This window comes from Papilio xuthus, unplaced genomic scaffold, assembly GCF_000836235.2.
Source record: "Papilio xuthus unplaced genomic scaffold, Pxut_1.1 DF827542.1, whole genome shotgun sequence".
Classification (NCBI taxonomy): Eukaryota; Metazoa; Arthropoda; class Insecta; order Lepidoptera; family Papilionidae; genus Papilio; species Papilio xuthus.
In genome coordinates this window covers 1,029,615-1,053,926 of record NW_013531107.1, presented here as the reverse complement: position 1 = coordinate 1,053,926, position 24,312 = coordinate 1,029,615, and the positions used below count along the sequence as shown (strand labels likewise).

At 32.8% G+C, this 24,312-nt stretch overlaps 5 protein-coding genes across 6 annotated transcripts; 3 read left to right on the top strand and 2 right to left on the bottom strand.

Annotated features, from left to right (window-relative positions):
- The first annotated feature begins 99 nt into the window (after positions 1-99).
- On the top strand, positions 100-5,249 carry Rab40 (RAS oncogene family member Rab40). Its single transcript, XM_013313908.1, has 5 exons — positions 100-587; positions 803-940; positions 1,166-1,359; positions 1,653-1,875; positions 2,202-5,249. The coding sequence occupies exons 1-5, from the start codon at positions 485-487 to the stop codon at positions 2,411-2,413; spliced, it is 870 nt and encodes a 289-aa protein (XP_013169362.1). The 5' UTR covers positions 100-484; the 3' UTR covers positions 2,414-5,249.
- LOC106119063 (uncharacterized) lies at positions 5,249-8,562 on the top strand. The gene is made up of 4 exons (XM_013313909.1): positions 5,249-6,918; positions 6,998-7,208; positions 7,476-7,691; positions 7,946-8,562. Exons 1-4 carry the CDS (start codon positions 6,694-6,696, stop codon positions 8,158-8,160), a joined length of 867 nt encoding a protein of 288 aa, XP_013169363.1. The 5' UTR covers positions 5,249-6,693; the 3' UTR covers positions 8,161-8,562.
- A 1,231-nt stretch (positions 8,563-9,793) lies between these two features.
- On the bottom strand, positions 9,794-11,089 carry Mrm2 (Mitochondrial rRNA methyltransferase 2). Its single transcript, XM_013313605.1, has 3 exons — positions 10,838-11,089; positions 10,564-10,765; positions 9,794-10,329 (listed from the first exon to the last, which is right to left on the bottom strand). The coding sequence occupies exons 1-3, from the start codon at positions 10,990-10,992 to the stop codon at positions 9,937-9,939; spliced, it is 750 nt and encodes a 249-aa protein (XP_013169059.1). The 5' UTR covers positions 10,993-11,089; the 3' UTR covers positions 9,794-9,936.
- A 181-nt stretch (positions 11,090-11,270) lies between these two features.
- On the top strand, positions 11,271-17,669 carry Top3alpha (topoisomerase 3-alpha). The gene is made up of 15 exons (XM_013313753.1): positions 11,271-11,583; positions 11,657-11,866; positions 11,948-12,200; positions 12,500-12,670; positions 12,765-12,940; positions 13,103-13,385; positions 13,673-13,884; positions 14,103-14,214; positions 14,324-14,553; positions 15,031-15,169; positions 15,467-15,630; positions 15,724-16,189; positions 16,385-16,637; positions 16,840-16,949; positions 17,068-17,669. Exons 1-15 carry the CDS (start codon positions 11,398-11,400, stop codon positions 17,244-17,246), a joined length of 3,144 nt encoding a protein of 1,047 aa, XP_013169207.1. The 5' UTR covers positions 11,271-11,397; the 3' UTR covers positions 17,247-17,669.
- Positions 17,670-17,772: 103 nt separating this feature from the next.
- On the bottom strand, positions 17,773-24,220 carry LOC106118963 (major facilitator superfamily domain-containing protein rtet). Of its 2 annotated transcripts, none has more exons than XM_013313755.1 (8): positions 24,018-24,215; positions 23,409-23,834; positions 22,339-22,497; positions 21,672-21,854; positions 21,169-21,415; positions 20,094-20,285; positions 19,723-19,860; positions 17,773-18,229 (listed from the first exon to the last, which is right to left on the bottom strand). In XM_013313755.1, exons 1-8 carry the CDS (start codon positions 24,018-24,020, stop codon positions 18,012-18,014), a joined length of 1,566 nt encoding a protein of 521 aa, XP_013169209.1. In that variant the 5' UTR covers positions 24,021-24,215; the 3' UTR covers positions 17,773-18,011. The 2 variants fall into 2 exon arrangements, with proteins under 2 accessions (XP_013169209.1, XP_013169208.1); XM_013313754.1 differs by lacking the exon at positions 17,773-18,229 and adding an exon at positions 19,253-19,421 and having other exon boundaries at positions 24,018-24,220.
- Positions 24,221-24,312: the final 92 nt, after the last annotated feature.

Here is a 24,312-nt window from a genome sequence, read left to right as displayed (position 1 = left end):
TCATTTAAACTATGCCAACTACTACTACAGATTATAAAGGAGGTGTCTTTGAAACTTTCAATTATAAAATGACTTGTTGTTTATTTTATCTGTGTCAATCTAAATTTCGTCGTTCACCAAATTTTGCCTATTTATGTGTGATGTGAAATGTTTTGTGTCGCATAAATGTAAACTAATTTTGTTAGTGATGTAGTTTACATTTCATGTCAATTAACTCTTCCTGTGTAATTAGAACAAACGAATTGGACAGTGCAATAATAAATGTCGACCTTTTGAACTGTGTATGTATATTTTGCGTACAGACTGAAAGTGTTGTGTTTAAAAGTATATTAGTTAGAAATCGTAAAAAGGCGTTGGAACTGATAATAATTGCATGATCTTGTTTCGTACATGGGACGTGCAATCGATTAATTTTGGACGGTATTATGTATACGATTGCGTGTGGTAAAGACCACCTGGAGATCAGGAGAGATTATTTGGAACTATGTTTACGACGACAGGAATGGTAGCAGCACCACAGCAAGCGACTAACCAGGTCGTGCAAAATGGCAGTACCACATTACCTCGATCTCATCATCAAAGAACAGGTATTGTTTATTTTTCAACTATATAATGTTCCAGTTTACTAGCACTCGTAAATTACTGGAGCGAATCTGTTTTAATTCGTTTAACAACGTTTTTATCTTTAGTAATAGATCAAAAATACAAAATTATTATTAATTATAACTTGATTAGATATTATTTGTCAATTTTAATTGGCATAATGTGTTTTAGTTAGTATAAATGGAAACTCTGGTTATAGGCAGGCCACCGGCAGCTCCTAAATCATATGACTATCTCCTGAAGGTGCTACTTGTGGGAGACTCTGATGTGGGTAAACAGGAAATTCTCCAAGACTTAGAGGATGGATCTGCAGATTCACCTTTCTGCAGTGGAAGTGGTAATTTCATTTAATTGTAATGTACAGTTTTACTGCAATAATAATTATTCAAGTAACAAAATGAAAATGTCTAATATGTATAAAATTATATTAACTATTCACACAAATGACGTTACATATGATGTTAAATAACCTTTTTTATACTCAAATTAATTAGAAAATGTAAAATCAGTAATAAAATTTTTTGCAATGAGACAATTATAAATATTTGATTTACTTTTACAGCTTACAAAACAACAACAATCTTATTGGACGGTAAAAGAGTGAAGCTTCAGCTATGGGACACCTCAGGCCAGGGACGTTTTTGTACAATTATACGCTCATACTCTCGTGGTGCTCAAGGTATCCTTCTGGTCTATGATATAACTAACAAATGGTCTTTTGATAGTATAGACAGGTGGCTAGAAGAAGTAGAAAAGGTAAGCTAAAGTTATAGAATTTTCCTATTATATGATTTAAACAATTCTAGTGGAACAGCTTATTTATAAACTAGCTGTCACCCGCAACTCCGTCCACGCAGAATTAAAAAAAAACTTAATTTATAGCTTATGTTCTTCGAGACTATGTTCAACATTTGTGCCAAATTTCATCAAGATTTGTAGAATTGTTGAAGAATTGAACTGTTGCATTGATACCTTGTAAGAAACATCTATCCATCCATCTAAACTTTCACATTTACAATATTAGTAAGATTTAAAAACTCTTATTCCAGCATGCACCTGGTGTACCTAAAGTGTTAGTTGGTAACCGATTGCACCTCGCATTCAAACGTCAAGTACAAGAGCGAGATGCGGAACAGTATGCAGCCAAGAACCACATGGCTTTCTTTGAAGTCAGCCCACTCTGTGACTTTAATATTCGGGAGAGCTTCTGTGAACTCTCCCGCATGGCTCTACACAGGAATGGCATGGAAAGGCTCTGGAGAAGTAATAAAGGTATATACATATTTTTTTTATTCTTTAGAAAATGGCAATCCATAATCTCTAGCCTTATGGGTGAAGATTGATAATTAATTGCTACATACTGATAGTGTGACTAAACCATAATTTTCCTTTTCAATAGTTGATTTTAGGAATGTGTTGACGTAATCTTTTGTCTAATATTATCAAGATATCTTTTATTACGTATTTTTCTTGGATTTTATATTACTAAGACACAATATCTTAAAAACACGTCACCCAGTAATGTATCATATAAATTCCGATCTGATTATAATTACTTCCGTATTTAATGAGTGAGTGAATGAATTCTTTATTTTCAGTTCTCAGTCTTCAAGAGTTGTGTTGTCGTGCGATTGTTGCGCGTACTTCCGTGTATGGGCTGGAGCGATTGCCATTGCCGACCACTTTAAAGTCACATTTAAAGTCATACGCGATATCGGCCGCCCCCAGTAGACATCGAGCCCGGCCACCGAAGCACCCTCACAACACCCGACTCAACTGCACAGGTCGGAATTCTTGCACTATTTCATGAACTACCAAACTCGCGTAGCATTAGATTAAGCCTTTTCCTTAAAAATGCACTGATGGAATGGATTTAGTCATGTCCTGTCTACATTAATTCCTTTTTTACTGACTGTAAATGCCATTTGGATTTTGGATAGAATGAAATGCTATTTTTCTAGTCTATTTTATAGATATAAAAGTTTTGTTCATTGAACAAAGAAAGAAATGATTATGTTTGAATGCATCATTTGCACTATACTTTTTTAATTTTGTCACATAATATTTAAACTCAAAATAGTCTTGCTCTATGGTTATTTAAAATGGTAAAATCAATATGGTAATTGAAGCATTCAAATGTAATAAAATCACATACAAAATGTTACAACGAAACTTTTTAAAATTTTTGCACAGTCTGATGGTCTTTGAAAAAAATTTATGTGAAATTAAATATGAGCAAACATTTAAATATATAAATGTTTAACTACACAATTGAATTTTCTATGCAACTTATATAAGATTTATTCCTCAGTTGTATACTAAGAAAAGGGAGGTATTTGAATTTATGATACATTTTGATGTTCTATGACTTTTCTGACAGTTATTAATGTATTAAACATGCAATCACTTTATAAAAAAATATTTTTAATAGTTGAAAAATGAAATCAAATATTATAACAATCAAAATTTATTACACATATTATTAGAGATTTCAAGCTAAAAATTTGACTAGAAAAAGTGATATAACCAAAAATTATACCAAGATTATACTGACATTTTCAATTTATTAATAGATTTTAAAAGTAGTTTTTTTTATTTCTGCAATTCGGAAAAATCAAGAAATCTTATAAAAAATGATTGAATTATTAATGTCCAACTATTATATACACTAACAAATAACAGGCTGTAAACGACAACGGTTTTGTGATTAGTATTATAAGGTATTAGAGTAAGGTATTGTTACTTAACAACAAAAATACATTGTGAATATAAGTGTTATGTAATTATAACATTATGTGAATATTGTCTAGTATCCCGATTGTCCATTTATTCAAATCAACTTATGTATTCTATATACTATTGTAATTATCATTATGTGCCTAGTTATAAATACATTAGCATTAGTTGTTATGTGGTGATATTAAAGAGTACATCAAGTGTTTAAGAAATGTGAGCGAGTTAAATTCAAACTCAATAGATGGTTGAAAATTGATTTTAAAATACAACAAAATTAAGAATGGAAGCCATACAAAGGATGTATTGACTTGATAAAAACAAAAAAAAACTATTTTTTTTTTAATTTTCAAGGTACAGCTGTATTATAGATTACAAATATAAATGTTTACAAATTGATTAAAAGCCATTTAATAATTTTTCTTATCTAATTACATCTTAGTTTAGACCACATTTGAGACCCTTGATTTATATTTCATGCATACGTCGCCCTACGGTCAGTATAAGTATATTGTTCCCAGCATATTAGGTGCTATACGTGTGCAATAACATGAGACGCGAGCACCCCACACATCCTTGCGTTACATATTTGACCACATAGCGTTTAGTACACTCTCATACGTTAGTCTCATAAAATATTCACCAACTGATTCCTTTTTACGTCATCGGATTCAGGTCTCACGTTATAGTGCTTGAGTATTGCTATATTTAATAATTTTGTACCTTGTATAATTTATTAATAGCTAAATCTAGTTATTTTTACGTGTGAATATAAAATACGAATTATCTAATGAATTTTTTTTTTATATTTTGTATAACTCATGAAATTTTAGATGTATGTACTAACTTGAACACCATTTATTCTAACATTGTATTAAAAAGTTATTCATGTATGTTTCATTGATCATGTGATAAATTTAAGATAAAAAAAATTACTTTTTTTATATCGTGTATACTTGTCCACTAACATTTATTAAAAACCAAAATGTAGATAAGCCAAGGAGTTTGCCATTTGTCTAAATTAAAAAAAAAACTTGATACATAATATGTGTGACACCCCTGAAGTGTTTACTTGAACGAGTTTTAAAGTCACGAATATAATAATTATGCTACTTAGTCCATTAAAATAGTAGAAAGTTGTTTGTGAGTACGTTTCGTCTAAATTTTATTCCAATTTCATTCATGTAACTTTAATCAAACAAATGCAACTCCAAAAAAAATCTAACCTCGTATTAGGGTATATCGGCTATTTTCGTAGTAATTATTTATATTATACATTTGCATATTTTTTAGAAATAAGTCTGTATAATATTGTAATCTTAATACCGTTCGCATGTTTAGATCACGGTTGTGTATATAAATGTGGATTTTGATGACAGTGACATTTGTATTGGCATATACTGTCATCTTTGACATTCTCTTTGACAAAACATCTTACTAATATTGTAAATGCGAATGTTTCGACGTATGGATAGATGTTTGGTAGAAGGTATGTCCAGAACTGTTGCATATGTCTGGCTGAAATTTTGGCGTTAGTTGTAGAACATAGTCTGGTAGAAGACATAGGCTATTAATTTTTTTTAATTTCCCGCCGACGGAGTCGCAGGTGACAGCTAGTAGATATGTGTCAATACAAGGGTCAAGGTAGTCAAAAACACAGTAAAGCTCTCTACACATCTATAGTTTTAACGGCACAGTTCAAGTGTTTAGTTAAAACTGAATGTGTGTAGCGGGCTTAATGTGTAACTATCATATGACAATACATTGATTTTGCATTTATCGTACGCTCGTACTAACTGGAATTTAATTTAGCACCTACTTCTTGGAAATAGTTTTCACTTTGCTTTTAATAAATTACAAACCAATTCTTTTGTACAATATTCAATAAAAGAGCCCATAAAATGATGCTAATTTATTTCACACAAATTGCGATAGTTTTTTTTTGCTACGATATATATTAAGGCAATAAATATTTTTGTTACTTTCTTCTCGTCGTTTTTATAACGGGCCTCTAAATTTAAATACACTTAATTAAGATGTCAATCTAACAAATCGATTCAGACTTGTACGTATGTATAAAGACAACTTTGTAACAGCATCAAAACAAATTTAGTTCAATCCGTCCCTAGAACGTAAACTAATTCATAGCGATCGGCATAAAACTGCCTTTGACTACATGAGGATTTGTCACATATATCGTATTTTCTTTAACTAACAATGTAATCGATGACTTAAATAATTACGAACAAAATCTGATTCTTTATATGTTCAATCAATTTAATAATTTGTAGATTATTCAATAGCACCCTTTTACAAAACAAAATTATTCTCAAATTTATAATGACACTTATTATCAATGCCGATATGTTTAGAAAATTAAGTCATGTCCTTTATCAAGTAGACTTCTCTAGGCAAATGGTCTTGGGTTTAAATGTTCGCAAATTAAGGAATACTAAGTCCCATACATGATGTAATTTACTTTCTCGTCATCATATTCAATCGATCACGTCTACTTGATATAAGTTATTCTAAATTCATACATAGTTAAACAAGTTATGAACTGCTAGATGTAAATCGCTTTTTTATTTCTCATGTAAGTGTCTAATGTATTCATTTTTAATTTCTTCAACGGTATGATTTTCGAAATCAACGTTTTAAGCAAAATTCGTGTACATATTATTTTTTTATTTGTGATAGATTTTAGTTCAATATAATATAATCCAAATATACTAACGCCAACTAAAAGTTTGGTACATAAAGTCATAATGTTATCACTACTATTGTAAGTTGTGAATTAAAACTAATTTATAATAATTAAATGTGTTTGGAATTTTACATCATGCCTTTTCTGTCAACCGCTTGACAAAGATTTCTAATACCTTCCATAGTAAATGCGCTCCCGAGCAACGTATAACATGACCTTTACATTCCAAAAAAAGCCTCGAAATGAGAACACACATGTCTCATTAAAGAGAAAATAATATTAGGCTATGTTTTTTTATTGACTAAATAGTGACCGTGGTGATTGCAGATCGTGCCATGCTTTTTGAGGATAAAGGAGAGAATGTACAGGAAAGGGAATTAACCTTTATTTTATATGATAGCATGACAATATTGCCAGCGAAAATAGCTAATTTACACCGTCTGCAGTCAGCATGCGGTTAACGCACAATGTTTGCTACCTTTATAAGAGTTTTTTAACATATTTGTTTAAAAGTTTTTGTACCTCCTACGCAGTAGTTGATCAATAAAATCAATTGACAACAATCCGCGTTGTGCCTGTGCCTTTATGTCAAAAGAATATCAAATATTAAAAACATGCGCACCAGGAGATTAGAAAAATCGATGAAATAAAACATGCGCAATGTCGAATACTTCGACCTTACCGTACGCTTTGAAGCGCCTGGATGTTTTTATATCATTCAACTATGCTCTAAATTACTCCGTCATATAAAAATAACAAAAATGTTCGGTAACCCAAAGGAATGTAAATTTTTAAATAAAATGATAAGACGTGTGAACAATTTTGTGTTCTTTTTCAATTTACGTCAAGGCACAATTCTTATAGCCGTCCATCAAATTGTAAGTATATACGAGAAACGCAATGCGTATTTTTTTTCTTAAAGATAAATAAAATAAAATAGCTATTTTATATTTTCAGGCGCTGTCTTCATTTTTTTTGATAATACTGTTGGTTGGTATTTCCCATGCTGGCGAAATGCTTACATTACTTCACAATGACATGGAAGACGATGCTGAGAGGCGAGGGTTTTATGAAGTAGCTTATGGCAACCAGTTAAGATTTCACGAAGGCGATGTTATTAGTACTAATAATCAACGAAGATTTGCTAAAGCCCAAGATCTAGCATCCGGTAAGATTACAATGTAAACACGTATAAATTTTATTTAGTCGTGCCATTTCTAAATGATTCTATAAGTAAATAAAATCAGCTACTTATAAGACTGCTATATGAAACTTCTGGTACAGTTAAAGTCTTGTTATTCATTGGTATTTATTAGTCTTGCGATAATATTTTGTTAACAATTAGGTAATGAAATACCACAAATATTTTTGTATTCCGTCCAATAATGTCTTGAGAAAAAAATAAGGTTATTAAATGTTAATACTTTTCTTACAGTAACGGTGAAAATCCTCTACACCAGCACTATTATGACTTCGATATATTTGCTGTGTTCCATTATGCTGCTCCACGGGGCCGTCAACTACAAGAAAGAGTACATATTACCCTGGACTTTAGTAGCGTTAATTAATCTGTTACTATTGATATTTGCCATCAGTATCGGAGAGGGGCATCCGTCCGTCATCGATCTTTTCAATGGTCACACGATGTACCGTAAGTATTGTGTTATATATCAAATAATATTTTGTGACATGTAGATTCAAGCAAGATATTTCTATTACAGTTGAGCTATTACCTGTTAGCAATTATGTTAAGGTTTAATATCTGCCTCTAGAACCGTAACAACTTGATTTCCTCAATTATTGTCACAAAGAAAGCACCAGGTCCCTTTACGTCGCCATCATCAATAAGTGAAAAGGGCCTACCGCGATCATTTAGTACTATAGTATAATTCTAATTGATTTCAGACTTCACGAGTTCGCTATTGCTGGCATCATTCATGTACGCAATAGCTACTGTGATCAGTTTCTCCTATGAAATATCGTCGATGCAATGCGCGCAGCAGTTCGCCGACGAGCGCGGCGAGCGGCTCCTGCTGCTCGACCACGCCGCGCACTCCAGTCTGCTCTCCGCCGCACAACTCAACAAGCTCTCAAACGGCACGCGCACGCACTTCGTATAAAACCACACCACGGATATATCAACCGATTCTGCGAAGCGTTAGTCTCTTCAAAGATATAACTCTTTCTATAGAATGAGCTGATGTAACGTCCCTAACAAGTTCAGTGCCATCGGCTCGCCAGGCGAGTTCCCAACGAAATAATTCGTAATGACACTGAACTTGTCCAAATGTATAAAATATTTTAAAGCTATGAGCACATCTGGTGCATCAATGTCGTAGAAAAATATTTTCATAAATCCTTCAGTTGATGCAGCAATTGCATTTACATTGTGAAAATGTTACAACTTTTTCTATAATGTGACGCACTTTTTAATGTTTTATAGTTTTAGCGTTTAGTTATATGTGACAGACAGTATATAATTAGCTGTATATATGTAATTATTTATGGCAATGTATATATATATATATGCCCAAAGACTTCTAATAAAAATAAAATCTTAGATAATCCAACCGCAACAGTTTAAACAAAAGCAGTAGGCAGAGAGGGATGACTATGTCCTAGAGACAATTCTCTCTTTTTACATTTACACGCACATGAGTTTAGTCTACTACTATCAATGGCCTTCTATAATTTATAGATCTGATTAATATTTTTCTGCTTAACGCATTTATCTACGATGGTACTACACTTTTGCAGTTTTTAATTTTTGTCATCTTCTACGCGACTTCATATTTTTAAAAAATCGAAGAGTGCAAACGCTTCAAATGCTGATATGCTTTTAAGGATCTTTACTTTAAATATTTATCTTTGTTTTATTTCTTCATGAAGGCAATACATATGGTTGTGTCGTGCACAAGACATTCGCAAAATAAAAATTATATGTAGTTTTGCGTCGTAGATTAGTTTATTTTAATCAAAGCAACTAAGCTAAAAGCTTACTTTACAACTGGCCACATATAGAACAGGAGACATATATTTTTATTAATTTTAAAAAGATTATTTATAACTACTTACGTCCAAATTTTACAAAATTAATGCTTATATTTATTGGCATTTTACAACAAAAACTTGTGATATTTTTTAATCTATAAATCAGGAGTCTTGCATTGGTTAATAATTTAAAGCTTATCTGGTAATTTAAAAAAAATGTATATAAAAATATGCTATGGCATGCATAAATTAACAATAATAATTTTATTAAAGTTATATTTGCATGTCTATGGTATACTATGTAGCTGGTAACTGAGAAATATATATGCTTCATATATTAGAATGAAATAAATATATTCAAATTATTAAAATATCGTCTTTTATTTGATAAGTACATTCTATATACAAATGGCATTTGTTAGAATAAAATTACACAATGAATGAATATTAAACAAAACCTAAACTAACTTTTAATAAAAAATGAGCAAGATTAATGGAAGACATCAACCCTAGTACTACAAGACTAGTAACATTTTATTATGACTTTAAACTAATAGCTAACAATGTCACTTAATAGAAGTTTATAATTAAACCAAAAGTAACATTTCTCATGTACTAATATAAATCAATGTTTTGACTTTTTGTCCGATTCATTTTTAATTATGACTGATGAGTTTGTACATTATAAAATATGTAAAACAGAAAATAATTGAAAATAAATTTGATCTTATTTAGCATCAAAATGCTAATATATAATAATTCTATATTATTTAATATTCAGACAAAATAATACATATTTAAATGATCATAGTATGTAATTTTCATCATGCTGATTATTATTCTCTTTTCCATAAAAGGCTTGCATTGTTGATCATTGTTTTGTATAAGTCAGATTAATGAGTTTTTTAACCCCAGCGCCCATTTTGCAATGGCCTCTGAATACCCTTAAATCCTCTTGCAAGTATAAACTTTTCGGAGGAATCAGATCTACTTGCTCTTGGCTTCAATATCTTTGTACTTTTATAAAATCTTTCCAAATCCATTTCTAATATTGGTACTTCCTTTCCATCCCAAACTTTAAATAATAAATTGCCATCAACTTTAGTGACTAGAGCGGCAAATCTAATTGCCATGTAACAGAGTCCTATAATTCTATCCTTGTCTAATTCTCTAATGCCAGTCGCACTTGGGGCCATATCAGATAAAACTAAATCAACCTTCTTGCCATTAAGTGTTTCCACAACCTTATCATGTGCTGCTATTGTTGAGAAATCCATATTACTCATAATTGTAGCACCCTGCAAATATAAATTGTATATTATACAATATGAACAATAGTTGAATAAAGCTGTATGCATTGTTATACTGACCAGTGATTGTTACCTTGAGTATGGAAATAAGACTTAGCTTATTTGTACATATACATACTTCTTTACAACATAAGATACTTAATTGAATGATTATGATAAAACACTTTAAACTCCAACTGTATATCAATTAAATAGATAACTATTTGTTACACATATACACACCTGTATAGGAAATATTTGAAGTTTGTCAATTGACAGTACAGTTCCCTTTGGTTTATTTTTATCAGCTCCATCGGAATTTGTTTTCTGAACTGCAACTTGTGTCCATGATCCAGGAGAAGCACCTAGATCAATAACAGTTAATCCAGGTGTGAGAATATTCGTTTTCTCATTCATTTCCAAAAGTTTAAAAGCACTCCGACACCTAAAAATTATTCTTTATGTAGTGCATATTTAAAAACGTTCCCCCAGGAATTTAATATTAATAAATATTCACCTGTAATTATATATTTTGGCCTTTTCAACGTAGGGATCTGCTTTTTGTCGACTTAACCATTGTTGTGAACTTTTAAATCGTTTAAGACAATTAACTAAAAAACACATTTTGACTATCTTCAAATCATTAGATGACAACAAATGCGTAGTTATCATCCTAACATTTGGTATATATGTGTATTAATGTAATCAACACAATTGCTTTTGTAATAAACACAATAACCACACATATCAAAGTAGGAAACATAACAAACCAAAGAATATGGAAAAATAGACAAGAAACTTCGTAAATGTAGACATTATTAAATCAAAGACGTGTGCTCTTTGAACACTCTGACAGTTGCTGTTAAAATGACCTAAAGGTCTATGTTACCAGGTCAAAATAAAAAAATGCTATAAAAAATGTCAATGGTGTCAAAATGTCAAATGTCTGTTTTGTTTTGCCATAGTTTTGCCTAATTTAGAATTTTGGCGGCATTATTTTTTAGCCCGTTCTTAATCATTTACTCGCTATATTATTACAACATTCAATTTTAACTAAGATGTACTAATAGTAAGAATATGTATTTTATGTGTCGGTTTTCTGTTAGTCTTATAAGAAAAAATCATTTCGTTGTAACTTCGAGTTATGGTTCAATTTTCGTTCAAAGGAGCAAATCGCAAACGATGAAGTACCTAAATGTCGCGGAAAAAAATGACGCCGCTAAGAATATTGCGCTTCATTTATCAAGAGGAACATCAAAAAGAGTACTGAACATTTAATATATTTTTAAGATCTAGGAAAGGTTATCGGCTTGCCCTAATCATTTTTATATTTTAGCGAGAAGGACTATCCCAGTACAATAAAATCTATGAGTTTGAAGCAGAAGTTATGGGTCAAAAATGCCAAATGGTAATGACTTCAGTATCCGGTCATCTCCTTGCATTAGAATTTGCAAGTTCATATAAAAGTTGGCAATCGTGTAACCCTCTAACCCTTTTTGACGCGCCAGTTATAAAGTACTGTCCTGAAAACTACGAAAAAATTAAGGTAGGGTTTACAAATTAATAAATACTTATAAAGTTCTTTTGCAGACAGTTTGAATTTAAAGAAAATACTATTTTTTTATAGAAAACTCTAGAAAAAGAAGTAAGAAATTGTCAAGGCCTTATAATCTGGACAGATTGTGACAGAGAAGGGGAGAATATAGGCTTCGAGATTATAGAGGTGTGTAGCGCAGTTAAGAGCAACCTGAGAATATACCGTGCAAAGTTCTCCGAGATTACATCTGTGTCTGTTCAACGCGCATTACAGAACTTAGAGCAACCCAACAGGAATATCAGTAATGCAGTTGATGTGAGGCAAGAACTTGATTTAAGGATAGGTAAATTAAGTAAATGTATCATATCTTGTTTATATTTTTTATTCAGTTACATTATAAACATGTCTAAAATTAAAAAAGATGTTATAATAGCTGTCACTAAAAAAAACTTAATTAGTAGCCTATGTGTGCTTCCATACTATATCCTATGTCTATGCCAAAATTAACGAGATCCTTGCAGCCGTTCTGGACATGCCTTCTAGCAAATATTCATCCATCAATCCAAACATTTGCATTTTGGAAGATAATAAACATATTATTGTAAATTAAATGTTTTTATATTAATGTTTCCTTTCTTATAGGAGCTGCATTTACAAGATTTCAAACCTTACGGTTACAAAAAGTTTTTCCATCAAAATTAGCAGACAGCCTTATTAGCTATGGATCTTGTCAGTTTCCAACACTTGGATTTGTTGTGGAAAGGTACAGGGCAGTTAATAACTTTGTTGCTGAAACATTTTGGAAAATAAAAGGTAAAAAATGAAGTAAAATTATGTCCTTATATATGTACAAATTTTATTGTAGATAATTAAGAAAATCATAGTTTTGTTTTTTTGTTTTTTCCAGTGAATCACACAATGAACAATTTAAGTGTTGATTTTGCATGGGACAGAATACGACTGTTTGACCAAGAAGCTTGCCAAATCCTGCATGATGTTTGTACAGAAAACCCACTCGCAAAGGTTGTAAATGTGAGAACAAAGCCTAAATCTAAATGGAGACCATTGCCATTAGATACAGTGGTACGTTTTATATATATTTACCTTATTTTTTCTTGATATTTATACTGTTATTATTAAAACAAACTCACATATATTATCTTTTTGACTATGTATACTTGAAATAGAAATACTTTTTTATTTGCAAAATTTAACCTAATTTAAATCATTATACAAACTTTTCAGGAATTGGAAAAATTAGCATCACGAAAACTTAAAATAAATGCCAAGGAAACTATGCGTTTAGCGGAAAAGTTGTACACGCAAGGTTTCATCAGCTACCCTCGCACAGAAACTAATGAGTTTCCAAAGGAGATGAACTTGCGACAACTTGTGGAATATCACACGGGAGACCCCAATTGGGGGAGGTTTGCTCAGGGGATACTGGACGATGGGGGGCCAACTCCGCGTCAGGGGAACAAGAGCGACAAAGCTCACCCTCCCATACATCCAACAAAATATACTAACAGTAAGACATTTTGTACATTATAATATCAAATTAAATAAAAGTAGTGATTACCAATTCTTCTAAATTCACCCATTAATATTTTTTTGTGTCAAGTTTTATTCGCTTCAAGATAAATGAAATGAATTTAAAATAATCAAAATAACAGAACAAACAATGTATCACAGAGTATAATTTTCTAACATAATAATCTATTTTTTTTTGAAAAAATTTACATAAAATTTGTACTGGCTGTATCTGTGTATTAAAATTATAAAAAATAATTAATAGTCATTTTTGTGTTTTTAAAGGTCTGTCAGGTAATGAACAACGTTTATACGAGTTCATAGTGCGCTCGTTCCTTGCGTGTTGTTCAAAGGACGCACAAGGACAAGAGACGACGGTCAGTATTGACATCGCCAAAGAGACCTTCTCAGCCAGTGGACTTATGATCATCGCAAAGAATTATCTAGAAGTTTATCCTTACGATAAATGGTCTTCCAAAGAAATTCATGTCTATGAGGTAAATACGAAAAATCTAGTTGTCGCTCTCAAAGTAAAGAGGTCTCTGAAGGTTTTTATTTAGTACTAGCTGTCGCCTTCGACTCCGTCCGCGTGGTATAAAAAAAATTATTAGTAGCCTGTTTTCTTCCAGGCTATGTATAATACAACAATTGGAGATGCAGTTTTACGGTAAAATTGGCTCAAATTCTTATTTATAATAGTTAATATTGTTTTCAGAATGGTCAAACATTCAATCCGACGAGTATCGATTTAGTAGAAGGAAACACATCACCACCAAACTTGTTGACGGAGGCCGATCTCATTGCTCTAATGGAAAAACACGGGATTGGTCAGTATTCTAAGATTTCTAGTAGCTTAATATTTTATGTGTACGACCAAAGTAGTGCTCAAAAGTGGGCAGCAAATTAAATTCTTTATCTACATCTTTGACCATATAGGTACGGACGCGACTCACGCGGATCACATCGAAACAATAAAGAATCGTTCGTATGTCGCACTGGCGGATGGGCTGCACTTCGTGCCAGGTCTGCTGGGCATGGGACTGGTGGAGGGGTACGATGCTATGGGGCTCAACATGGCGCGCCCGCATCTGCGCGCTCAGCTCGAGGCAGACCTCAAGGCAATCAGTGACGGCACCAAGCAACCGGACCTTGTCCTAGCTGAACAGGTATTGTAGGATTTTTGCTTTTTATTAATATGAGTGTTAATTTGCAGTAACAGTTTAGGCCACGTTTTCACTAGCTTGACGCACAGCTGGTGGCTCAGTGAAAAACAGTTTAAAGATTTTTTTTATACTAACTCGCATTCGACTCTGTCCGTGCGGAAATTAAAGTAAACTTAATTAGTAACCTATATTTTACTATACTATATACCCAGACTAATTTCTACATTTGTGTCAAATTTTATCAAGATTTGTTTAGCCGTACCAGAGATACTTTCTAATAAACATCCATCCATCCATCCAAACATTCGCATTTATAATATTAGTAAGATATCTAAATTCGTGTTATTTCCATTGATAACTTTTCTATTAGCAAGATCGGGCGAGTGGTGTACTCTCATTGGACTGTAAATAATCTTAGAATTTGTCATTAATTGAACAAAATTCACTTTTGGTTGTATATAAATGCATACTAATTTTTAGGTAGCAAGATACAAAGAAGCATTTATAATGGTGACAGCGGAAGCTAATAAAATAGACAATGCACTTGCAGAAAGGTTCAGTGAAACACCCAATGAGTATGTTCCCACCACTGAAACATTGCCACTCAACATGCCTACAGGTAAATTACATTTTTCTTTAATTATTTTCAAACTGAACGGTTCAGTTTACTTTAGCGTCTAAATATCTTACTGGAATTCAATGTGTTAACATATAACTTTTTATTTATTACTACCTGTCACCCGTGCAGAGGTAAAAAAAAATGAATAAGCCTATGTCCTCTTCCTGACTATGTTCTACATCTATGCGAAATTTCAGCGAGATCCGTTTAGCCATTCCGGAGATGCCTTCAAACAAACATTTATAATGTTAGTAATAAGTAACATAATTTTATTAAAACTTTAATTGATATTTTTAGTATTAAAATGTCCGAAATGCGGATCAGGAATGGTTTTGAGACAGAAAAAGAACAATGCAGACGAATTGTTTATAAGTTGTCTGTCGTATCCAAGTTGTAAGAACGCAGTTTGGTTGCCGAATGTTGTCAAATCTTTACAAGTGCAAGATCGAACTTGTCCTGTGGTAAGTTAGTACATATTATATATACTAATGTTGAAACCATTATGACAAAAAACAATAGGAATGTCTTTTTTTACAATTAATTTTTAATTCCAGTGTGGTCCAAATTATAACATTTTGAAATTCGAATGGCGAAACAATTCGATAAGTCATTTGTATCCGCCGCCTTATGACGGTTGTATCGGCGGCTGCGACCCCGCATTCCTAGATATACTACAAATAAATCCATCCTCTGTCAAAGCGTCTAATTCAAACCAAAATATATCTAATAACAATAGACCTATAGTTGAAAATCGCACAAATACAAGCAATACTACAAATAACGTCAGACCTCAAGCACAAAGACAAACGACTATAGGAAATATGCCGACGAGAAATAACACTGGGAATAGACAAATAGGGCAAATTGCACCCACAGTCAATGACAGTAGGTTGCAAAATACAACGCAAACGAGAATACCTCCGCCCAGGATAGTTGGCGACTCTGAAGATAACAACGTCCTATGCAGCTGTAATAAACCGGCGATACAACTCACTGTGCGGAAACAAAACGCTAATTTCGGTCAGTATGTTTACTAAACTCAAGTAATTTTTTCATATGTTTAGTCAGACTAAAACGGCATGTTGGCTAAAATAATTTATACTATTTTACAACTTAGTACTATTAACATGAATATTCTATTTAATTTTTTTCATAGAGAACTACATACATATCAACGTTTTTTGGTATTATCTTAATAATTTATTAAAATTACAGGTAAAAAATTCTACAAATGCGCAGCAATGAGAGACAACGGTGGGTGTGATTTCTTTCTCTGGGCACCAGAATCAGAGAATACAGTCCAGAATCAGTTCGAGACGCCGCCCGACTCTGGCTGGGGCTCCGAGCCGCCCAGTGCCGGCACCTCCAACTCCTCGCGAGGCTGGGGCATAGCGCCCACCTTCAGTAGATCCGACTACACGCCCAATGAAGACGATGTTATGTGCAACTGTGGCGTCCCAGCCAGACGGTGATTTAAATATACAACGAAGAATAAGAATCAATGTCATCCACATTTACTGTCACAAATTTCCATTGTCATGCTCATTTTCTGTCTCGCACTCACATCGTCATTGCATTGTACCCATATTTTAAAATACTATAACTGAAAAGAATTTAGTAATGTAGTAATAATAGTAAAAATTAGCTTGTACTAAGTATTCTTGTTTCAGAGTAACTGTCCAAAAAGAAGGTCCTAATAAAGGCCGGCCGTTTTATGGATGCCCGAAAGACTTCAGTTCCCGGTGTTCTTTCTTCCAATGGGCGGATTCCGGCACAACTGGTAATGACTATTTTTTAGTGTCTTCAAGAACATATGTTCTTCAATGTAAAAAATATGTGTGAACAGGAATGCTTCCTACCGTTTCGTCTCCTTCGTCAGGCATCTTTATTTTTTTCAGTGGAGTGGAATAATAGCAGCACTAGCAGTAGTAGAGGTAGAGGCCGCGGACGAGGCGGAGGCGTGGGCAGGGGACAAAGTCGGGATGGTGGGGGCGGGGGCGGAGCAGGGCGTGGCAGAAAGTGTGGCCTCTGCAGGCAGGAGGGCCACACAAGGTCCAGGTGCCCAAATAATCAATAAAATACCCAAAGGTCCAATGGATTAAGGAAAGCAATAAAAACAAAGTTTTGTAATTTTTTAGATACGTTATATTATAGGAATAAATGATAATTAAAGTCTCTTAAAAACCGCTGGTTATTGGTATTTGTATAAATGTGCCATATTAATAATATTTATTGTTTGTAAAATTTTCATCCCGTCGCAATTACTCTAAGATTTCCATGTATTGTTGTTGTATATTATTGAAAATGTAAATAAAACATGTATTGTTATTTATATACATAGACTTTTTTTTTGACTTCTAAGAAAAATAACAGTTTCTGAGACCAAAATCCCCATTTGAAATATACTGTTAATTCTGTTTGTCAAAGATACTGACAGAGATGACGATATATTTTATACAGAGACATTGGTCTCAGAAACCAAAAGTCAATAAATTTAGGAAACACATCAACACATTCTGTTGTTAAACATTTCTTTTTATGATTTCTCCCAAATGATTACTTCTCAAATTTCAGACGACTTAAAGTTGTATCAAAACAACATATTCTTCAATGTAATCAGTTTAATTGTTATTTTACTTAACAATATGTTTTGATCTATATATAGAGATCATTGGTTACAATAATATTTACAGTAAAAGATAACATGAGGACTTTGCACTGTCTTGTATTTATCTTATTTTCATCTCTTTCATTGTCATTGTACAAAAGAAAGACAACAATATGCATTAATACAGCAGTCGAATCCCAAAGTAATATTAAGAAGCAGAAGTCTTGAATACATTCACCACTTCTGCTTTTTAGCCTTCTTCAATGAGCTGAGGCTCTGTGCACGCTGTACATCCGTCTGCTGCTGCTGCTCCGCTTCAACAGTCTTGTCAGTCATCATGTCCAATAGGATTTCGAATTTAAGACGTAACATGTTGTTCTCTTCCTCCAATTGTTCCAGTTCCTTCTTGAGACGCAGATTCTCCTTATAAGCTGCACCCGCTCGCCCGGACACTGGAATATAAAAATTTTCATAGTAACTTGCAAAATACATCGAAGTACACCTTAAAGGAGGAACAAAGAACAATTGTTTTTACGTAACACCTAGGCCAAAGTGAAATAATTGATTGCAATAAATGGTCGCTATGTATGCACTTAGTGAAACTCTACAAGGGCGATTTCTTTATAAGAATTGTAATCTACCTGGTATCCATTGGCCTTCTTCAAAAGATACTTCAAAGTCGCCCAACTTTATCTTAACAGGATTCAAGTCAATAGATAATTCCCTCGATGCGTAGTCGCTGCCAAACTCATTTCTAACCACCGAAGTATCATGCCGACGGACGGGTATAGTTTTAGGAGTGAATTTATTGCTGAATAATGGCATTTTATAAAAAAAAATCAATGCCTCCAAACAAAGAATACGTAACTACTTCGCAGTAGCTTCCAATGTGACATCAAAACAACCGTTTCTATGGAAACATTAATGAAAACAACAAGTTCACAGATTATATATGGTTACTAAATAGATTATATACATGTAAACGGCCAGGATATTATTTTTATTAATAAATATTTTGTTGCAATTCGGATTTGCAACAATTTATAGAAAAGCTGAGAAAAATGTTTACTATCAAAGTTATATTACCAAATCGAAAATACTGTTGTCAATTAATTTAAATTGTAACTTAAAACAAGTCACGTGCCTGAAAATGTAGATACAATACCAGTTTTCTTAATATCAAATTAACATTTTAGGGTCATTTAAATGTTAATTTATTTTGTAGGCATAATTGGCATTATATGTTATATGATATTTACATAAACAAGAAAATGTATGTGACAAAAAGCCTACAATCATGCCATTTCAATGATTTCAACACATTCGTTGTCTTTAAGACAAAATTTTACGCAATTCGTATTAAACATAGGTAAAATAAAACAAGTTTTAATAAATAAATTATTTAATACTGATTGTTAATCGAGTTGGATTTTTAATACAATCGTAATACGAAAAAAGTAAATAGTAGAAAAATTGTAAAAGTAAGAAAAGTAAATTGTCTTAAAATTGAAATATTGCTTTTTGTGTACATATTAAATAAGTAATTAATTGTTCATGACTTCAGTCTGAATAACATCACAGCTGGAATGATGAGGACGATTGAGCCCAGAGAATACGTTACAGCAGCGCCGGAGCACCAGTAGGCTGGAATTTAAAATAAAAACATAAACATAGTTCGCGTTCATTACTACATCTTAATTACACAGATGATCCAAAGCCTACAAAAATATAATACTTGTGGCAATTCATAAATATGATTAGATTTGTGATGTCAAGTAGGAAGTATAAATGTTTTGTAACTATAAGACAATAATAATAATAAGCTATCTACAATATTTTCGAAATATTAATGTTACAATATCATCACAGTTTACTATAATTCTTGGTAAAAGCAATGTATTCAAGAACATTTATGACACATAATATAAACGAAGGTTTTTCTGACCTGCAGAGGCGAGGAGAGGTCCGGCGGCACGGGCGAGCGCGCCCAGCGAACGCAGCGCCCCCAGCACAGCACCCCGCGCGCCTTCCGGCGCCTGCGCAGCTGCCAGTGACGTCATACACGACACCGCGAATGCTGTCGCTATACAAAAGATGCGGCAGGAAATTACTTGGAAGGAAAGTGATTAGGTGTAGACAGTAAAGCGAAGCATTATATGTAGGGGGGCGAACGGTACCAAAACAAGGAGAATTATAAAATGTCAAGGGTTACGTCTACCGAGAAAGTTATGGAGAAAACATAGACACAAAGACCAAAACAGTTTTAATCAATTGCCAACCTAAAATCTGTATTTTAGGTAGTAAAAATCCACTTACACACTGCGAAAACTACAAGTCCTGCCCACAGCCAGGCGATGGGCGATAAGAGTGCGGGGTCAGCGCAGGCTGCGAGAGCCACGCACAGGAAGGAGGCGGGCGTAAGGGCTAGGGCCAACCGCGCCACAGTCTCCGCACCACGCGGGCCCAGCCGTCGCGCCGCGCCCCCTTGCAGCACCGCCATTATCACACCTACACACATTGTATGAAGGTAAATGTCAATGAAGCATAGCTTTAGCTACATTAAATTAAAACACAATTTAATTTTCAGCAAGAAAATAAATTTCCGTTTATGGCCAAATTGACCTTACTAAGTTCTTCAGTCACTGTACTTTCCTTTAGTGTTAGATTTTTATGTACTTTATGTACGAATAGTAAAAGAAAAATAGGTAGTCAAAGTAATGTAAAAAATACAAGACAAATGGACATAATAAGATGTGTGTGGCTTCTGTCTCATATTACAATATCTTTTTACTACAGTTAATCCTGTAAACTAACTTCCACTAATTGGAAGCACCTAAAGAAGGTAAAACGATTAAAAGTATAACTTATATAGTTAATTTTAGACATTATTAGTTAAAATAGTTTGGAGATATTTATAAGTGAGGGGACATAAATGTTGACATTTTAATAGGACTAGTATTGCGCCGATACACCGACAGTGACGAATTTTCTTCCTAACAGTTATTAATTTGATCCAAAATTATTTCGTCAGTGTATTTTAAAGATGAAATAAAAAATTCGGATATAACTTCGAAGACACATATATTAAAAACAATAGAGTTTAAAACGATTTATTAAAGTTACTTTTGGCCTTCTAGTTGTATAAAAACTTTTTGTTATGTTGAATTGATAGTAGTATTATTCAATATCCTCATTGTACTGTATAATCGACGCTTCCGTCGCATTGAGCAAAGTGTTTATAAAACTAAATGTGATTCACTGTCTACAGAGAGAAAGAATGTTTCAATTGTATTTTCATATAAGCATCAAGATGTATTCAATAGCACATAATATATTAATATAATTAAATTATTATAATATATTACTATGTATTTATTGAAGGTGAACTTACCGATAACTAGAAACATTTTCCCTTGCTGCATAGCGGTGTAGGCAAAGGTGTGGTGCGTCAGGAAAGTTATTGTAAACTCGAGGCCAGAGTAAATAAACAAATATATGAAGTAAATCAGTCCCAATTTAGATAATACTTTGTTTTGATGTTGCGACAGATTCTCAACAGCGGAGAATTTCAAAAGGTGCCATGGGGAGACATATTCGATGGCTTTAGAGAGAGACAGAGAGAGAGGTGCTCTTTTATCCTGAAAGAAAAATCCTTATAAACCAAAAGCACAAAGTTAAGAACAAAGTTAACAACAAAGTTAAGTTCATGTTCATAATTACTTATTAGACCTCTTTTCTGTGAAAACCTACTTTATCCATAGACAATATGTTATATACCATTTTGAATAGGAAAAGGAATCAGGTGGAGTTAACATCTGGCGATCATTTGCTTAGTGGAAATAGGGTTTTACACTATCTGTTTCAATATGCAACATATATAATGAATGTACAAACCTTTGACAGTGTTTCTGGCAAAAACAAAAACACAAGTGCAATGTTGGCTAGTGACAAAGAGAGAGCATACAGAGCAGGTCTCTGGCCCCATAGGCCAAAGTTAGCGTCGTTCGTCTTCGCGAACCAGGCGCCCGCCATAGGACCTACTATGAATCCAATGGAAAATGCTAAACCTACGAGAGCCTGAAATCAATACAAATTCATAAAGCATATAAAGTAAAAAAAAATAAGCTACAAGCTGTCGCCCGCGACTCTGTCTGAGTGATATTAAAAAAAACTTAATTAGTTCCTGACAATCATTCTAATTTTTCTCACCTTTTAAACCTTCCCTAGACCTCCACAAATGTTTCAAGACTAAGATAAGCTAAATCCGTTCAGCCATTCTCGAGTTTAAGTGAGACTAACATACAGGAATTGAATTTTATATATATATATATATAGATATTTATATACAAACTGAAATTGTATGTTGAAAAAATTATATTTGCTAGTAAATGCCAGTTTAGTAGATTTCTTACTTAGCTTAAATTTGGCTAAATTCGAAATTCAACTGCATTTAAAATAAGCAACTCCTGAGCTTCTAGCTTTGTACCAGAAGCAACTTGAGTTGATTCATCCATCCATCTAAACATTGGCATTTATAACATTAACAAGAAGAAAATCTCACCATTCCACGTGCCCTTGTCTTTTCTCCGGAAGCATCTGTGACAATAGCCATACTAAGGCTTACATTTGCCTTGCTCAAGCCTCCTATGAACCGAGCCAATACAAACATACTGAAAGTACTTGCGCAACTCCATAATGCATGAGACAATGCTATTCCTAACTAAAAGAAATTATAATGAGATAAAACACTTATATTTATTTTATGAAAGATGTAAGTAACAGGTAGAAAAATTGAATAACAAAATAATTGCTGAACACTTAAATTGACTAATTGAGTTTATCCAATTACTTGTTATTTAATTATTCTCTAATTTTAAAATTAAAAGGTGGGATGTTACTTATTATTCATTTGTATAATCAGTAAATAATATACATTCAAAAGTAATTAATAATTAAATTAGGAAATAATTATACTAAATAAAGGAAAATTTCACATCCATTTACCCTTGACAAAACAAATCATCAGAGGGAAAACATTTGAATTTATTTAATTATATTTTGCAGTACTTTAGTATATTTGTAACACTTAATCATTTTATAACAAAAAATGTTAGCCAACATACTAACTTATTTGGGAAGACACAATTATTCCATACCTAATATCTAATCAATAGATATTTAAACATGGTTAAACACTCATGTATATTTGTCCGCTGGCGGCACCAACTAGTTTCCAGCCCTCACTCAGTGAGCGAAGGGCCGTGTCCACAAAATAATACCAGTATCACTCATCCTGATGAAGGGCCCCCAATGGGCTCGAAACTAGTCGGTGCCGCCACCAGACGAATATACATGAGTCTTTAACTGTGTTTATATATCAGTTTAGTATAATGTCTCACGAAAGTTTGAATAATTCAATAGATATTTGAAATATGTACTTGTGTTATCTTTGATATGAATCATCTCTTACACTATCTTATTCTATTTTAATAAGATATATCTTTATCTACAAGTAGTTTACTCCAATTTATAAGATACTGTATCAAAAACAAGAACACAAGCACTAATAGATAAATAAATACTTGGTACTATTGTGTAGTATGAAGTTAAAATTTATTTCAAAACACTTACTAAACAAATTAACAGCATAGGTTTTCTTCCATATGCATCTGATAAACTGCCGACAATAGGACTTGTGAGGAATTGCAAGAAACTGTACATAGAACCCAGTGCTCCTCCAAACAGCACTGATGCAAACCTATCAGGTGCACCAGTCAACTTCTGGAAGCTTCTCACAGCATATACTAAAGTTGCATACAATGAATTTCCTTTACCCTCCTCCTTGTCGTAATAATCAAGTAATGATGGCAATAATGGTAAAATCATTGTAAAAGCTAAAAGATCCAGAAGCAAAGACACAAACACTAAGCCAATAACTTTTCCTTTTCGTGTATCATCGCTTTTATTGTTTAATTTAATTTCGTTATCAAGCAAACCATTTTCTTTATAGTTGTTGTTATTTTTTCTATATTTTAAGCCATCTATAGGTAAGTGATCCTGGAAATAAAAATTATTTTTTTTAATTATTTCCATTCATTACATGTATATCAATAAAAATTTTAGTTTACAGTGCATTTTCCGTATGACACATTTTTATTTCATACATTGATTGTAACTTATAAATAAAAACCTATATCAGAAAAATAATAAATAAAAACATTCACAAACTTAAACACTCACCATTGTTTATGAAAAGCTATCAAGAATGACGAATGGAGTGATTTTACACTGAGGAACTTCTAAATCCATCTAATTATTAAAATACTAATACAACATCAATAGAACTTGTTTTAAAGAAGAACTTTCACTTCCACTTCCTCCCTCCATCACCAGCCGCAAACCCGCCAACGTCAAATTAAAATTAACAGAACTTAAACGTCAAACGCACTCAAACGAATTAAAGTCAAACGATTTGACAGATCTTTCACTCAGTACAAAAATTATTTAACTTTTAATCTTACTTACCATATTTACT

Bases quoted from the DNA above. Each gene is read 5' to 3' on its own strand.
- LOC106118963 (XM_013313755.1), bottom strand. The intron at 20,286-21,168 runs GTAAGTTCACCT...CAATGTGTGTAG, and splicing joins GAAAATGTTTCTAGTTATCG to GTGTGATAATGGCGGTGCTG. The intron at 18,230-19,722 runs GTCAGAAAAACC...TTTATATTCCAG, and splicing joins ACCTCTCCTCGCCTCTGCAG to TGTCCGGGCGAGCGGGTGCA.
- Mrm2 (XM_013313605.1), bottom strand. From the start codon at position 10,992: ATGATAACTACGCATTTGTTGTCATCTAATGATTTGAAGATAGTCAAA. The intron at 10,766-10,837 runs GTGAATATTTAT...AATAATTTTTAG, and splicing joins GCCAAAATATATAATTACAG to GTGTCGGAGTGCTTTTAAAC. The intron at 10,330-10,563 runs GTGTGTATATGT...TTATATTTGCAG, and splicing joins TTCAAATATTTCCTATACAG to GGTGCTACAATTATGAGTAA.
- Top3alpha (XM_013313753.1), top strand. From the start codon at position 11,398: ATGTATTTTATGTGTCGGTTTTCTGTTAGTCTTATAAGAAAAAATCAT. The intron at 12,941-13,102 runs GTACGTTTTATA...CAAACTTTTCAG, and splicing joins CATTGCCATTAGATACAGTG to GAATTGGAAAAATTAGCATC. The intron at 15,631-15,723 runs GTAAGTTAGTAC...TTTTAATTCCAG, and splicing joins AAGATCGAACTTGTCCTGTG to TGTGGTCCAAATTATAACAT.
- LOC106119063 (XM_013313909.1), top strand. From the start codon at position 6,694: ATGCGCAATGTCGAATACTTCGACCTTACCGTACGCTTTGAAGCGCCT. The intron at 7,209-7,475 runs GTAAGATTACAA...CTTTTCTTACAG, and splicing joins AGCCCAAGATCTAGCATCCG to TAACGGTGAAAATCCTCTAC. The intron at 7,692-7,945 runs GTAAGTATTGTG...AATTGATTTCAG, and splicing joins CAATGGTCACACGATGTACC to ACTTCACGAGTTCGCTATTG.
- Rab40 (XM_013313908.1), top strand. From the start codon at position 485: ATGTTTACGACGACAGGAATGGTAGCAGCACCACAGCAAGCGACTAAC. The intron at 941-1,165 runs GTAATTTCATTT...TTACTTTTACAG, and splicing joins ACCTTTCTGCAGTGGAAGTG to CTTACAAAACAACAACAATC. The intron at 1,876-2,201 runs GTATATACATAT...CTTTATTTTCAG, and splicing joins GCTCTGGAGAAGTAATAAAG to TTCTCAGTCTTCAAGAGTTG.